Source organism: Artibeus jamaicensis, unplaced genomic scaffold (assembly GCF_021234435.1).
Source record: "Artibeus jamaicensis isolate MK-2021 breed Jamaican fruit bat unplaced genomic scaffold, CSHL_Jam_final contig_466, whole genome shotgun sequence".
Classification (NCBI taxonomy): domain Eukaryota; kingdom Metazoa; phylum Chordata; class Mammalia; order Chiroptera; family Phyllostomidae; genus Artibeus; species Artibeus jamaicensis.
This window is the reverse complement of record NW_026521844.1, coordinates 18,158,506-18,175,175: the sequence shown is the minus strand read 5'-3', so window position 1 is coordinate 18,175,175 and position 16,670 is coordinate 18,158,506. Positions and strand designations below refer to the sequence as shown.

General features: G+C 41.2%; 1 protein-coding gene across 1 annotated transcript in view; it reads right to left on the bottom strand.

The window, feature by feature from the left end:
- The window catches only part of SLC9A9 (solute carrier family 9 member A9), a 529,357-nt gene that overhangs the window by 499,510 nt on the left and 13,177 nt on the right, over positions 1 to 16,670 (bottom strand). The window contains exon 2 of the mRNA XM_037153405.2: positions 13,853 to 14,055. Within this exon, the coding sequence (XP_037009300.1) occupies positions 13,853 to 14,055 (203 nt within the window). The remainder of the gene's footprint in view (positions 1 to 13,852; positions 14,056 to 16,670) is intronic.

Genomic DNA, 16,670 nt, shown 5'->3' with positions numbered 1-16,670 from the left:
ACAGATAATATAAAACATGGAAAGTTAACTTGTCCAAAGTCTCAAGATTAGAAGTAGCGGAGATACAATGGACTGAATATTTGGGCTGCCTCAAAGTTTGTCTGTTGAAGTCCACCCCCCAAGATGTTGGTATTAGGAGGCAGAGGCTTTAGGAGGTGATTAGGAGGGTGGAGCCCTCGTGAATAGGATTGGTGCCTTTATAAATGAAACCCCAGAGACTCTCCCATCCTTTCCACCATGTAAAGAAACAGCAGGAGGACAGACATCTATGTACAAATCAGGGAGCTTGCTCTCATCAGACACCAAATATGCTGGCACCTTAATCTTGGACTTTTCAGCCTCTAGAACTGTGAGAAATTAACACTTGTTGTTTTAAGTCACTCAGGCTATATAACATTTTTGTTATGACTGCCCAAAGGGACGAAGACAAAAACATTGTATACTTCCTATATCACCTCAAGGTAGGCAGAGTTTAAGCTGAAGATATGAAGCTCTAACAGTGGAATTTTAATACAATTGTCATATGGAAAAGGACTTTTTGGTAAGGTGAAAAATAAGGTGTTTACTAAACGCTCAGCTCTCAAGAGCTAGGGCAAGCTTCTTCTAGTCCCTCACAGTGTCATTTCCCCCCATTATGTGTTAACTCATAATTTAGGTGCTATTCTTGAACACATAACTTGTACACAGGTTTCTAGTCTACAGAAGGCATAAGAGACCAAAATGTGCCCTCCCAAAGTATGCCTTTTTGGCATAAATAGTGTTTTGAACTGATTATTTTGAGAAGCAGCACACACTGGATACACCCTGAAAATAGGCTTGTAACTACCCTTTTTGGGGGGAAATTTATACTAGGAAAACCTCTGTTTGTCAGGCGGTCCCCTTCTTGGTACCAGGAAGAGAAGGATGAGTCTAAATCATGGAAATTTATCAGTGGGGAAGGCACAATAGCCTCGCCCTGTTTACAGTGATTTTCCTGGTCACCTTCCTAAAATGTGTAACCCCACACCTTTCTTTCTCTGTTTTAGTTGAAGATGAATTCTAAGCCATGTTTTTGAGCTACTCATTCCCTAGACTTCTCCAATGCGCAAGGGAAGAACCCCCCCAAAAACAAGAAGAAATTATCTTCTGGAGGGTGGGCCACTTGTAGTTGAGCAGAGGTGTCCAATCTGCAGTCCACAGGCCGCATGCAGCCCAGGGTGGCTATGAAAGTGGCCCAACACAAAACTGTAAATTTACTTAAAACAGTATGAGATGTTTTTGTGATTATGTGTCACAATGTTAAGTGAAATACATATACACACATTCTCACTATGTGTACGCATGCATGTACAATCACACCTTATTTATTTCCTCACTATTTGGAAGCACCTACATTTGTGAGCAACTATTTTCAAGAATGAAATGCATTAAGAGTAAAATTAGAACCAAAATATCTGATGAGCCCCTTGAGAACTCACTGAGAATTGCAACTCCTTTCATCAAACCATGTACTGATGCACTGGTTTCTCAAATACAATGTGAAACACCCCACTAGTTTTATGTTGCCCTCTTTACTTTTACTTTTATAATAAAAAAACTTTAAAAATCACTGACATTTTATTACATAGATATGTACATTTTCTATGTTTGTAATCACAAACTTGAGACCTGCTTGATGATTTTAAGAGATTATCAAAAGGGCCGCTGCATAATTAGGGTTATTATGTAAGGGTGTTTTTTTGCTTATCTGTGGTGGTGGATATCACAAAAATTATGCATGGACCTTTTTTTGTTCATTAGTTTTTATAAATGTTTGTGTATTTACTGTATGGCCCAAGAAAACTCTTCTTCTCCTTCCAGTGTGGCCCAGAGACACTGAAAGGTTGGACACCCCTGTAGTACAGGCTTCCCCCACTAGGTGGGTGTTCTAGGAACCCACCTATAGCAGTGTACCAGCTGGCATTGTTGTGAGAGGCTGTGTTTGGCTCCAGTGAATTTTTTCTGAAGACTCTTCCAATGTGTCCGCCCATTTCATGACGGGTGATTTGCGAGTGCACCTGCCCACACTGCACCGAGTGTTCAGCAGTTCTTGAACAACAACAACATGACCCCCGTGCCCCACCCTCCTTATTCACCTGATCTCACTCCAAGTAACTTTTTTTTTTGTTGTTTCCCCAGATGAAAAAAGTCCTCAAAGGGAAACGTTTTGCCAATGTGGAAGAGGTAAAACAAAAAACACCAGAAGCCCTAAAAGGCATCAAAATTGATGAGTTCAAAAACTGTTGAGCAGTGGAAAAAACATCTTGGTAATGTGTACTGCATCAAATGGAGATTACTTTGAAGGCAACTGAAGTTTAAACATGTAAGAATAAACATGCAATTTTTTATAAATAAATTCTAGCCTCTTTGGGCCCCCATTCACATATATGAAATAAACATGTTAATAAACTTCTGTTTTCTCTTGTTAATCTGGCCTTTATTAGAGGTGCCCTACTCAAGAACCTACACGGGCAGTAGAAATTTTTTTTCTCCCCAACAAGGACCTGTGTATCAATCCTGGGACTCCTCTTCCCTGAGGCCTTTTTTTCCCTGCTGCGAGGAATCCTGCCAGCCCTTTAGGGACTGCCAAGACTGCAAACAGCCTCCTCACTCCAGGCCACATCCAAGCAGCCCATATCCGAAGAGAGAACAGGTTGGTATTTTTGAAGTTAGGCCATTCAGTCCCACTGGGGATGACTCAGAAGGGCCTTCTAACTCCAAGGACTTAGCCTGCATCTCAGCTTCACATCTCCCTGAGCTGCTCGGACTTCATCCACCTTCCCTTCAGAAGGTGCTGCGGATCTGAAGGGCACTCGACCCTCCTGCCTGCTCAACTCTACTGCAGAGTCTGCTTCTATGGAAACCAGCATGCAGCAGTCCAAACAAAAGGTGAAGAGCGCCCGAATCTGTGAGCCATTCTTGCTCCACACACCCCCACATGGGGCGGAACTCCATAAACAGACGGTATCCAGTTAGTCTTGTAATCAGAAGTGGACCTCAGTGGGGCATGGGAGACATCCAACCCAAGATTGGCTTAAATGGAATGGGGGCAAGCCAGTCAAATGTGGATCTTTTGGGGGGCCTACCATCCTGTGCTGGCCAGTGTGGGTCCTAACCTCTGGCTGCATGGGCTACTGACAAGGAGCTACTTTCCGACCTTAAGGAAGAATTGGGAAAGGCAGTTGTCTGAACCTCATATGACTGCTGTTTGGAGACCAGCAATAATAAATGAGCACTCTTGCCACAGTTTTAATGTATCAGAAGGAACAAAGCAGAGGGGAGCAGAATGGAAAGATTCCTTTTAAGTTTTACCTACTTAGACTGAAAAGTCTCAGGGGAACTCTGTCTCTGTCCCTCCCTTTCTCCCCCTCTGTTTATCTCTCCTGTGCCCAGCCTCCTTTTCTCTCTTTCCCTCCAGCCCTGTTCAATCATTTGGAGATGAGACTTTTGGAAATTCAACCCTCTGAGTAGCAAACAAGCATCACTGAGCCCTAGTACTTCCCTCTGAGGGGAATCTGGGATGGACAGTTGGGTATACATAGGCCAGCAACTAAGATGGGGCCAAGGAGCCTCTGGCAAGCAGGGATGACACTTCATTATTTCCTCTACTCACTGGGATCCAAGGGGGTCCGCCACATGCCAGCGCCCTGACCTGAGCTAGGAATACCATGTGACCACAGACAGCCCTGTCCAGAGCCTGTAGTGTAACAAGGAGACTGATATTAATCCAGGCATCATAGATATGGATGCCAACTTACAGCTCAGCTAAGACGCAGTGGGAGGACCACAGGCAGGGCTATAAACAAGAGAACCGGACGCTGGAGTGGAACAGTGGGGGTGACTTGGAGTGGGGCCAAGTGCTCCTATGAGCTAATCAGGCCCCAAGACCACCCTTATCTGAGGTCAAGGGCCCCTGTACACATGGTGCTGCTGAGAACCAGAATATGGGGTTTAAAATTTCAGAGAACAGACTTTTTAAAGAAAGTTATCAAAAATAGTTAAAATAAAAAGAAAATTTTAATAAAATATTTACTATTTTACGGATTTCTGAGTTGAGGTGTGCATATGCTTAGGGAATATATAAAGAACATTGTATATTTCATTTTTATCTCACTTTTTTAGAAATTCTGGTTTGATACTGCTTTATAATGTACATGAGACAGTCACACAGTAGCACTCACATCTCATTTGTAAATAGGCAGACGCACATACACTCAGGAGTCCTACTGATGGGGTGGGTGCATAGACAACAGTTTAGACATTGGTGCTATAAAGTATGTAGCAGTTACCTGGTGGTTAGTAAGAACAATTACTATTTACTGAGAGCTTATTACATGCCTGGCATAGTAACCCTTTATACAAACTATTTCATTTAGTTTTTTTGAAGCTGGTACTGCAGAGGGGGCCACTAATCACCTTATATGCCATTTCCCACCACACATGTGCTGATGCTTAAAAGAGTACTATTTTGGGTTTTTTCAAAAAGGTTACTTAGGAGGGATACTTTGTTGAAGGATAACACATAATAAATATAGAAAATAGTGTCAAATGACAAGGTATGAATCACACTTTTAAAAGACTGTCCTCTCAGGGAACATTATCACCATGGTCTTGAATTGTGTGATCTCGAACTGAAAAGCGCAGGGAGCTGCAGCGAACAGCGTCAGAGCCCCCAGGCCCCAACTCCCTGCCTCCCAGCCAGGAAACCTGTCCCTCTGCACCGAGGAGGGCGGCAGCGGCTCAGCACCCCAAAGCACTGGTCCACGGCGTGTCCTCAGTGTGCTCTGCTATGCCGGCTGCCCCAGTTCCTAGGAAAGCTGTCTGTAAGGCCACACTAAGTCCTTCTGGAACTAGACAAATGGATGGTCAGATGGATGAAATCCTGGTTTCCACACATGGCCAAGGCTGCAAAGGCCTAAGAACCCTCATCATGTGCTCAGTGACCTAAGAGGACCCAAGACCAGGCCACAGTCGGAAGGCAGGAGTGATTGGGAGATGGGTGGGCATTCCAGTTGTTTCTGCCTATGGTGGTCCGGGGCCTTTTCTAGGGCTTGATGCCGGGAACCTGAAAAGCCATTCCCTTTACTCCCATAGCCCTTTCCCCTTACGAAATGTTGTTGTGTTAGAAAGAGCACCAAACCCAGTGTTCAACCTGCTCCTATATTTTCATGTCACTCTTCCTTTTCCAACCAAGAGAGTAGGAGAGACATCAGTCTGACCTGTGCTCAGACCACGTGTCATGTCAAAATGCCATAGTCACCAACAGCCTTTACATTATTTTAAGTAACGAGGCTTATTATTAAGGATTAGAATTGAATAGCTGGTTAAATTCAATCTCTGCCCTAAATGAATAGTCCAGTGGTCCGTTGCCTCAGGACAGAAGTCCTGGGGGATGATGTCTGTAGAAGAATAAAGAAGTCCTCTGCCCAGTGGTCAGAATTTCCTGAGTGCTGCACCCACAGTTCTGTCCCAGAACATGGCGCTGCCATCTAAGTCCCAACTCACACAAATGTATCTGGTGAAGGAACACTGTCTGGGGTGATTCTGAACCCTGCAGTTTAGTGTGTCTGAGTTACAGCTGAAGTGTGGTCGGGCAACTCCTGTGAGGAGGCTGCGTGTTCTGAAGGCAAGCCTGCTGGAGTGGACTGGATGCTGCGCAGCGCCCGCCCGTCTTCATGGCGCCGTGTTCCCATAGTTCCACAGTTTCTGTGCCCTCCCCACTCCAAGGCGATGTCTCTGCTGCTCCTCCACCCTTCTCTCCTGCAACAAATGTAAGTTTGCCAGGGCTTTTTGTATTGACAAGATTATTTTGAACATGATGAAAAGTATAGCAAAAAATAACTTCTAGAAAGGAGAAAATAACTTTTAGAAAGCACAGACATCTAATGTTGTTTAGTTCTGCCTTCTGTTTCGGAATTCCCTTCTTCCAGATCTCTGTGTGGCTCCTTCCCCACCTTACTGAGATCTGGGCTTCAACCTTACCCCTCAGGGAGCCTTGCACGCAGGCCCAATCCACTGTTCTGTCCACCCTCTCTCATTTTGCTAATTTGTCTTCATAGCAGATATGTCCACCTGACATCAGATTACAAATGCTTACACCCAGCTGTCCTTTGTCTGTCTCTCCCCGAGAAGCTAAGCTCTGTGAAAGCAAGGACTTTGCTTTGTTTCAAAAACAAAAAGGACTTTTGCTTTTGTTTGCTGCTACATGCATACCACACAGAACAAATGTCTGGCATATGATGAATGCCCAATAGAAACATATTGATTGAATGACTACATGAATGAAGAGAATTTATTTTGTTCAATGACTAAATTATAACCAAGTCAAATTAATCATCAGGGAGTGCAAATTGACACCATGATGAGAGAGCACCTCACACTTGTCAGAATAGCTCATTAAAAACACAGGAGGTACAAGTGCAGACAAGACTGTGAAGGAAAGGGAACCCTCCTGCACTGTTATGGGAATAAAAATTGATTCAGCCACTATGGAAAAAGGTATGGAGGGTCCTGAAAAAAGTAATAGTAGAATTACTGCATGACCCAGCAATTCCTCTTCTGGACATTTATCCAAAAAATTTAAATTAGGATCTTGAAGAGATATCTCACTTCCACATACATTAGAGCATTATTCACAGTAGCCAAGAGATTAACATAAACTAAGTGCCCATCAGTGGAAAAATGGGTAAAGTAAAAATAGATAAAGAAATACAGAGATTTCTTTGTATTCAGTCATTTAAAAAAAGGAAGGATTTCTTTTACTTGCAACAGAGTTGATAGACCTTGGAGGCATCATGCTAAGTGGAATAAGGTAAAGACAAATACTGTACGATCTCATTTATGTTGAATCTAAACTAACATTCATGGAAACAGGCAAGAGACTGATGGTTGCCAGAGGTGGGAAGTGAGAGTTTGGGGAAATGAATAAAGGGAATCAAAAGGTACCAACTTTTAATCACAAGGTAAGGAAGTTCTGGGGATGTAAAGTACAGCATGGTGACTGTAGTTGATGATACTGTTTGTATATTTGAAACTTTCTAAGAGAGTAGATCTTAAAAAGTTCTCATAACAACAAAAATGTAGCTATGTGAGATAATGCGTGTTAGTTAAACTTACTGTGGTCATCATTTCACAATAAATATATATATCAAATCATTACATTTTACACCTTAAACTCATACAACCTTATATATGAATTATATCTCAATAAAACTGGAAAAAATAAAGTAAAAATGCCTTTACACTAGTGAAAAAGTGAGACAGATACTTGGAGTGTTGAGACATTTCTGAATTCAATTCTCAGGCTAACTTGTGCAAAGAAAGTTGAAGTAAGGTGGAAGGAAACAAGTACAACAAAAAATGTTAAGCTTCTCTATTAACAACAGATCTCTTAATGAAGTTTTGGCATAAAAGTAGCTAAATCTATCCAAACAGCCTCATCCCACTCACTGCCAAGCTTGAGACCCCCAGGACCATCTCTGTGGTAAGATCCAAGACTTGTCACGCTATAGAAACACAAATCCTGAATCCCTGTTCTCTGCAGAATGGAGGAAGAATTGGTAGTATCATCCAGATGTTTCTCCAGACCCCAAATGCTGATTTATTGTGATGCTTGCTTTTCTTGGAGTACCTAAAAGAACAGTTTTCAATAAAATTTCTCTCCTGTCCCTTATCATCCCCAAGGTGTCTCCACATTAACTGCACACATTTATCTCATGGTCCAGTGACTCTGGCTGGTCACACTGCTCCTCTTGCCACAAGAGCTTTGCCCTCTGGTCTCTGCAATCAGAATACTTAAGAAAAGGGAAAGACTAGGGGGGAAAAGGAGTTTACAAATAAATATGTAAGAATTAAGACTCCAAACCACAAAAAGTCAAAATTACCATTAAAAATGCTGAACAGTAGAAAAAAGTTAAGACATTGAAATTTTTTAATGCTACAAATACAAAATTATTTTTAAGTCATATGATTACTGTTGCTCACAGGGCTTCCTTAAAGAACCACCAAACCACACACTGCTATCAACACAATTGATAACAGCTTCAGTGTGACCCGTCTGCAGCCTGCAGTCCCCTTTATGGAAACAGTAGACAGGACAGGCTACTGAGCAGTGTGACTTACTGCGAAGCAACAGCCCTTACCAACCATAGTGTCACTTGCCACACAGGAAGTGAAGACGTAGCAAAATTTTCACTGGGTAGTTTCCTTTGACTGTTTACATTACAGTCCACTGATTTGTGAATGATAGGAAGTACAAATTTAACTGGGCTGACAACTTGTGAAAATTACCTGGGTCTGCAAGACTTTTCTAGCCAAATGATCTACTGACCCTTTGAACTCAATATGGCAAAAACATATATGTTAAGTCCGTGATAAATGGATTAATAAGATACATTGATTCAATCACTAGTTTTAAATCATACTTATGATTTCCCCCTAAAAACCAGCTCCTTCCCCTGACTTCTAACTTCCCCATTTCTGTCCCAGCAAGATCTGTGAACCCACAGGCCAGGGTCGCAGAGTAAGTTGATTTCCCTTCCTCCTTTGGGTCCAAACCCTACAGCATCTCCTTTCTTGCTTCTCTTTCATCTGCCTCTTAGTTACCACCCAACCTCAGGCCTCATCCAGCTCCTTACTTTTACTCTACACCATGCACACGGCCACCTAAATATTTCTTCGCTTCTGTCGACATTGTATTCTTCCACTGACTACAAAGAGAGAAAGCAATACTCAGCCTGCCACTCAAGGGCTTGCATAATAAAGCTGTGCCTCTCCCCCGCCCCCTGGTTCACCGGCCTCCCCTACTTCGACAGATTGAAAATGTCTTTCTTTCTTACAGTACTCTCTGACCCCACTTACCACCTCCTTGTCATGCTTTTCTACCTGGTCTGCTTGGAATGGCTCTCTCACTCCACACCACACGCACATCACCACCATCAGAATCTGTACTATCCTTCTTTGAAATATTTCCTATCATCCTAACAAGATCTAATATTGTCCTTCTGAGTGTCTGTGGTACTTGGCCTACTCCTTTGGTGCCGGCCTTGTACTGTATTTATTCATTTATTTAAATGCTGTGTTTTCCATGATTTACTAATAAAATGTTTGAAATCATTACTTATTTCAGAATTGAAACTGATAAGACTCATTCAGTTCATTTATATTGAAAGAATGAATGATGGAGAAAGTTTTATCACCTGCTCTTCACAAGCAAGTGTTTAAACTTCCTATTGATATGAAATTCAGAAATGCTTAGTAGATGACTTAGTATTCCTAAATATTACATAACTAATTAATGTGTGTAAAGCCATCATGTAGTAGGATATAGGTTCCAATCAGTTAAAAGTAGGTAAGAACACTTTGGATCCACAGAACAATTTGACAAATCGTTTTAAAAATGACTGGATAACTATGAAACAACACAATCTATTTTTATTCTCACAAAAGGTAGTTTTGAGATCATCAGCTGGCTGCTTATAACATATAGAAAAATACTGTCTTCACAAGTTTTCAAGTTAAAATAGTTTTTCTTATCTAAACCTTCATCTGTATTGAGCATGAACAAAACAAGCTAGGTATATGATATTTCCTAAAAAGTTTGTATGTTTACATGTGATATAAAAGCACAGCATACTGCTGCTTATATAAATAACAACAACCCTCATATTTTCCAGTTTTATACCATCTTGTTGGAAGGAATTCAGGGAGCCATCAGTCCCAGCGCTGTTTTCAAGCCCATCAATGAATGCCTCACCATCCCAGAAATACATGCACTCTTATAAAGCTTCCAGAAGACATTCATTCTAGCTTCTCCAAATCCTGAGGTCTGGAACTTCATTCAGGCCTCGAAACTATATCCTCCTGAGAGTAAAACTCAACCCCCAGTCCTGTAACTCTTAGAAACAAAGGCCAAATGCTGTCTTCAATCTGTGCCACAAAGGAAAAGGACTTCACAGGACCACGCCAGTGGCTTCTGTGACTGCTGTGCTGGACCTCTTCTTGTGCCCTGAGCAGCCTCGTCCCTTTCCAGCTCTGGTCCTTGTTTCCTTCTACCTGGCTCACTGTGAGACTCCCACACCCCAGCCAAGGCACCCCATCCTCCTCTGCCACAAGGCCGGTTGGGAGCTGCCCGGCACTGTGGGGTATGATAAACCACTCAGGACTCAGGGTAAAGTGCTGTGCGTCCCAGTTCTTCCTCTGACCAATAGTAGGACCCTGGACCTACCATGTAATTTCTGTAGATACACATTTATTTTCTGTAAATACACAACTATGTTTAGATAACACCTTAGTTTCTTCAATCATTAAGCACCTAGGATGCTCCAATTCTACCAACTCCAAGATGATAATGTCCAAATATTCTAGCTGTATATGCTCTACCAAGCTTTCAGACTCAACCTGTTTATTCATTTATTTATTCATTTATTTAGAAGCAAGTAATAGGCCTTGAGGATGCATTGGTTGATAAAAAGGCAAGGCCTGCCTCTGTGAAGTTTACTGTCTACTGGACACTAATCAGTAGGAGAATGATAATTAATAAGCAAGAAACACATATATAATCGTAGATGGTGCTAAGTAAACAAAATAGAGAAAATGGGAAAAGGGAGAGGGAGACACAGGGGCAATATATGAAAGAATTGTAGGAGCAAGCCCTCTCTGAAGAAGTAACATTTTAAAAAAAGCCAAGATTCAAGAGATAAGAAGAAGCCTGACATCTGACAAGCAGGAGTTGGACCATTTTAGACAAAATGAATGACATGAGTGAAGGTCCTGGAGCACAGCCCATGGCAGTGCAGGGAGGGGAAGGAGCATGAACGTGACATTCCTGTCTCCACCATATTCACCCGAACACACACGGGACTAAATCAACGGTTCCCAAACTTGTCTGACCCCAGAATTACCTGGTGAGCTTCTAAAAATTCCAAAGATCAGGCCACACCCTAAACCAGTAAAATCACAAACTCCAGGGATAAAGAAAAAGCATCAGAATTTTTTTTTAATTCTTCAAGTGACTCCAGAGTGCAGACATGGTTGGGAACCAGTGACTTAAATCAATTCAGTGCTGAAGGTGCTGTTTTACTCACCTATGAAATGATGGGGCTTAATTTAATGAGGTCAGGTCCCTTCCTTGCTCTAAATCAAATGAGCTCTAGGTGGATCCAGGCTCATTTTTACATACCTTTGCCCTCAAATCTTCTTTCCCTCTATCCTGGGATTCTCATATCCTCTCACCAGGTCTAAAACCTTCAAGTCAGATTCTTCCTTTCACACTGTGCCTATGTCCTGTATGAAGCAGATTCTGTTGATCCAAACAGCCTGTGAAGCCTTCTCACCCACAAACACACACTGCACCCTTCATCCTGCAATCCATCCTGCCCAGTGACCTTTCTGAGCACAATTCCTACTGCTTACCCAAACCATGCCTGCCCTTCAAAGCCCTTCTCAAGTGCCGCCTCTTGAAAGAAACCTCCCTAACATATTCAGCTATCTGTGACAACTAATCTGTAAAGTTTCATAGTCCTCATGGTCCCTATGATAAAATTTAGAACTGAATCATATACGGGCATATAGTATACATTGGTATTCTCTCCCCAACAGATTTTAAATAAACTAAAAAACAAACACATGTTTTATTAATTCCTGGCATATATTAAGCATTCAGATATTATCTAGAAGCAGTAATGGCAGCATTCACGTTCGAGATAGTGCTGACTGGCAGTGATATCAGCAGGGGTATTAAACATGGCAGTGGGAGTAGCAGAGAGAGCAACAGCAGCACAGTGTGAAGGGCCCCATGGGAGCCAGCATTTTATATGCATCATCCCATCTAAACATTGAAACAGTCCTTCAAAGTAGTTCTAATTTTCCCACTTTACAAATAGGAAAGTTGGAGATTAGAAAGTTCAAGAATTTACTAAGGACATGTGGGAGATCTGTCTGACCCTAAATGTTTCCCTATTACTCCATGTTACCTCCTTATAAGCCTCCCAATGAATATTCCCTTTTTTGGAATCCTTTTGCTTCTGACATGACTGATTGATTGATATGAATAGTTGCATGCAGTGGAGAATGCCATAAGGAAGATAGACTATGGGTTTTTCATTTTCAAAGATTAACTAGGGTCTTCAAATATTAGCATGTAAATGTAAGCAGCAAATATGCACTAATGTCCTCCGGCCATTTACAACCAAGTTCTTTCCACTTCATGCCCATCTAACACAGTAAGTGTACCAGTGGGTACCCATTCCCCTGGGTATGGAGTCACCTATTGCCAACCTTGGATGTCTGGAGAAACAAATTCGAATTGTGATTCAATGAGTCACATGATTCAGAAGTTAATCTCAAAATATTCTTGAACCATTCAAGGTCCATTTTATGTGCAGAACTCATATTCTCCCCAGTGAAAAAACCAAAGGGATCCCAGCAGTGAAACAGAATTTCTGATCTGGTGTTTGTTGTCAATCCTATTAGAGAACAAAATTGTGCTGCTTAGAAATTCAGAAAAAAATATAGGCAAGAAAATAAGGAGCGAAATAATTATTATGTCTGGTACTAAACCAAAGGTAAAACTGAAGAGCATTTGTTAAAAAGTCCTATGATTCTAATAAGGTCAGTTTCAAAAATTGTTTATTTCAAGACAGGCAACTTTCTGTCATCCATGGGAACAAGGAGACTCACACAGCAGAGATTACCCAAAATGACACATCTAGAAGTTGCTCCTTTTTATCCCAGAAATACATTATTTCATTTTCTTTTTGTACACTTCAATTTGCTTTCCTAACTAAGTCTAATTTAGGATGATATTATATTTAGTTTGACTTTCCTGAGCTCTCACCAAGTGGTAGGAGGAAGTTAATCCAGACATGTGTTAGTAATAGATAATATTTTAAATACCACTAAAAATTACCCATCTTGAATGAGAAAAATGGCAGACTCCTACCCTAAGTATCTAAAAAATGGGGGAAAAAAGCATAAGTAAAGAAAAAAACTAAGTCCATGTGGGATAACAGTGATAAAATACACTTCTATACTGTCAAGGAAGTTTTCGACTCTAACCCAAAACGGATCTGGAGTAAGTCCTATGACATTCTCGTTCCCAGCATGGACTTACAGTGTTAAACATATTCACTTATTGCAAAGACTGATCCATAACACACAAAATACCATAAAAGGTAACTAACTGCACTTGTTTTCTCATCCAGACTCCCGAGAGCAGGAAGAAATTTCCCTTCCAGCACCTGAGGTAGTTCACAAATTTGCAATAATAAAGCCATATTTTAAAAGATAAGTCATGTCAGAATTCTCCTTTTTTCTACCTAAGGTTCCATAACTAAACTAATGGAGTAAAGCTCTATTGAGATTGTCAATGTACTTAAAACCAGCCAAGTGGCACCATTGTGCGTTGACAGCCAAAAAGCCAGTCACCCTAGATCAAGGTTTGCAACTGCAAATTTTTTCAGTTCCCTTATTTCCCATTTGACTTAAGGGAAATTTGAACTGAGTAGTCGGCTGGTAATGTATATATGATACTCAAAACAAAACACACGTGAAAAGTTGAACCAAGTACTATGAAAGGCAGAGTCAGCTGAATTATGTCACTTTAATGCAACTCTGGCTTGCAAAAAATTATATGAAAAATTACATAAAAAACACAGACAACTGGGCTTACAATAAGAGTATATCAAGGTGTTAACCCCTCAGTCAATCAAATCACCCCAAAAGTGTACTGTTGAAGAAGGGCATATGTGTGTGTGTGAATATATTACTTAGGGTGGCTCATGGATGATGCAATTATTTATACAGGAAAACAAAAAATATAAGATGGGATCCTTACCTTTTCAAGCATAGCATTGCCTTGGTGAGGACTGATGTTGTGCTGGCTTATTTCTCTCTTGTATTTATATTCATAAACTTGATCAGTGATATTAACCAGCAGAGTTGATGGACTGAAGGCCAGCTTCCCACAATCATACACAGTTCCGCTTTCAATATCAGTTGGTGCTGTGGCATATCGTAAGATTAATCCCATAATGAGGCCTAAAATAAAGAATAAATAATTGCACTGGAGGAACAGAGTCTAAAATGTTCACTATTGCATGCTTTTAAATGTGTGACTTGGACCTTGCAGAAGTAGCAAGTGAAAGAACTGGGTCATTGCCTGCTTTAGAGAATCGTTCACTCTTTTATAGACACTAGTTCAATAGATTGTATTGTTAAAATATTTGTGATGGACACTACTGTTTGAATATCCAGCATATATTCTCTTCTTTTTTTTTCTTAATGGACCCATCTATTTTGGAGGGAAGAGCTATCCCTCTTTTCTACCCACCCAAGTGCTTCAAGAAAGCCTTTGCTCTGCGATAGACATTGCATAATCCAGTTAGGAGATGGGATTCCCATGGGGGAGTCCTGGCCGACAGATCAGCATACATCTAAGATAGGCCAACAGACTAAAAGAAAGCACTCCTGTGGTTGGGAGAAAGGTGTTCTTGTCCTCTCCCTCAGGACATGCCTAAGGCAATATATTTCCCCATTTTTTCTGCTAGCAGATATCTTGTGACCTTGAGGGGATCTAGCCCAAGGACACAGTAAATATCCTAAGGAAGGTAAGACTAACACATAGACAGGCCCAGGTCCTGGATGACTTGGGTGAGCCACTGAAACCTATCCTGAAACTAATTCTAGACCTCTTGCTATGTGACATAGTATAGTCTCTATTTTTTCAAACAATTTTGAATCAATTTTCAGTTTACTCATAACCAAATGCATTCCGATGACATACATTCGTTTTAGTAAAGCGTTGAAACCAATTAATGGCTCTTGACTTTTAAGTTTATAAACTCTGTTCTGATGCTCCTGGTAATCTGATCACATGAATGCTTAACGTTAGGGATTTATTAATAACAGCAAAGAAACATCAAAGGCCTACACACTCCTCAATTTAAAATTAGGGATGGTGTATGTGTTTTAACATAAATCCACTCTTTTAAGATAAAGGTCACACGTAAAACATCCAGTGTTGGAGGTTCTATCACTCTCCCTCCACTCATCTAGTAACCTGTCTTTCATTTAACAAAATGTTTTTGGGTGCATATTTTGTGCCAGACATTTACTAATTAAAAATAAAAATACAGTTCCAGCCCTACAGGAACTCAAATTTGTAAAATAAAGACTCATATGTAAGCAAACAACTGTAATACAATATGACATGTGCTGACAGCTGGTAAGCACTCTGCGTCATATGAGCATAGAGTGGAGACACTCCAAGGCCTTTGAATGATGTAAAGCTTCAGATGGATGTTAAAAGGTCACATACGATTTGTCCAGGTGAGCTGAATCGGGGAAGCTGGGATTCGGGCTGCACATGTAGGTGGTAGCACAAGAGCAGCTGCAGAGAAAGCCAGAAGTTGCCCAGGATTTATGTTCTCCCGTGTGCAGAACCGCTGCTGAGAAGTGGCTGCACGGCCAGAGATTGTGTTTCCTGGCTGTCGTGCATCTGGTTGGGTTCTCAACAATGGAATTTAAGCAAAAGTGATATGTGCCATATCCTGGCCACAACATTGAAGAAGTAGGGGCGTTTTGTCTCTTCCCTCTTCCCATTTATTAAGTAGATGAGGAGAGAATAAAAGCACTTGCCCTGAGATGCCAGGCTGGGGAAAGCCATCTACCAACCAGGAATATATGCATTGGACTCTCATGTGAACGAAAAGTTAATTTCTGTTGTAAAGTCACTGAAATATTAGTGTTTCTGTGTTAACAGGCACTAAGATAACCTAACTAAGATAACATATAAATACAGAGGGACTTAAAAAACCCAGTAGATTTGGAAAGTTAGTAGGGGTATAAGAAGAGAAGAAGAGAAAAATGGAAGGAGAGAAAGAGAGTCCAGGGGAGAAACTCTAGACTGTAGAGCATAGGTGGAGGCCAGGTCATACGGAGGCTCCTCTGCCACGCTACTAAGTTTTTAGTTTTAACCCAATGGCAATATAGGACTGTTGAAGGATCTTAGGCAGTGGAGTAAAACAATCAGATTTTCATTTAAGAACTATCACTTGGGCAACAATGTGGAGAATGAATTAGAGGGAGAGGTGAGAATGAAAACAGACTTCTTTTGAGAATATTTTTACCTTAGTTACTCTTCAGTATTTGACCCACTTTTCCCTAACAGTGAGATATATTGTATTCTGACCTTTAGTAGCAGGAGAAAATGAGGGATGAGTATGACCTGCCATGAGTGTCTGGTCTGCCGTGGATGTGGGCGGCCTCCCACGAGCAGTGTCAATGGCTACAATAGGACCAGTCAGGAAAGAGAAGGGAAAACACACCACCTACACACACTGCCAAGTGCTTTAGGGCACCTGCATAAGAATCACTTGCCCAACACTCTTTGCCCATGAAGGGTTCATTTTCTAAGAGTTATTTGGCAGGTATGATAAATGGTACCAGGACTTCTGCTTTCTACTCTGGGACATAAAGAAGCACAGTACAAGACACCATCTGCATGGGGACTGAATGGCAAGAACCTGCATTAATACCATTCCAAGTTCCCACAGGGCAAACCACTCATTTTTGCAATATGCTTTCAATGGAATAACAAGTATTAAACATGAAGTCTCCACTTTTTAAATTTTCCCAAACAGGGAAAACAAGTA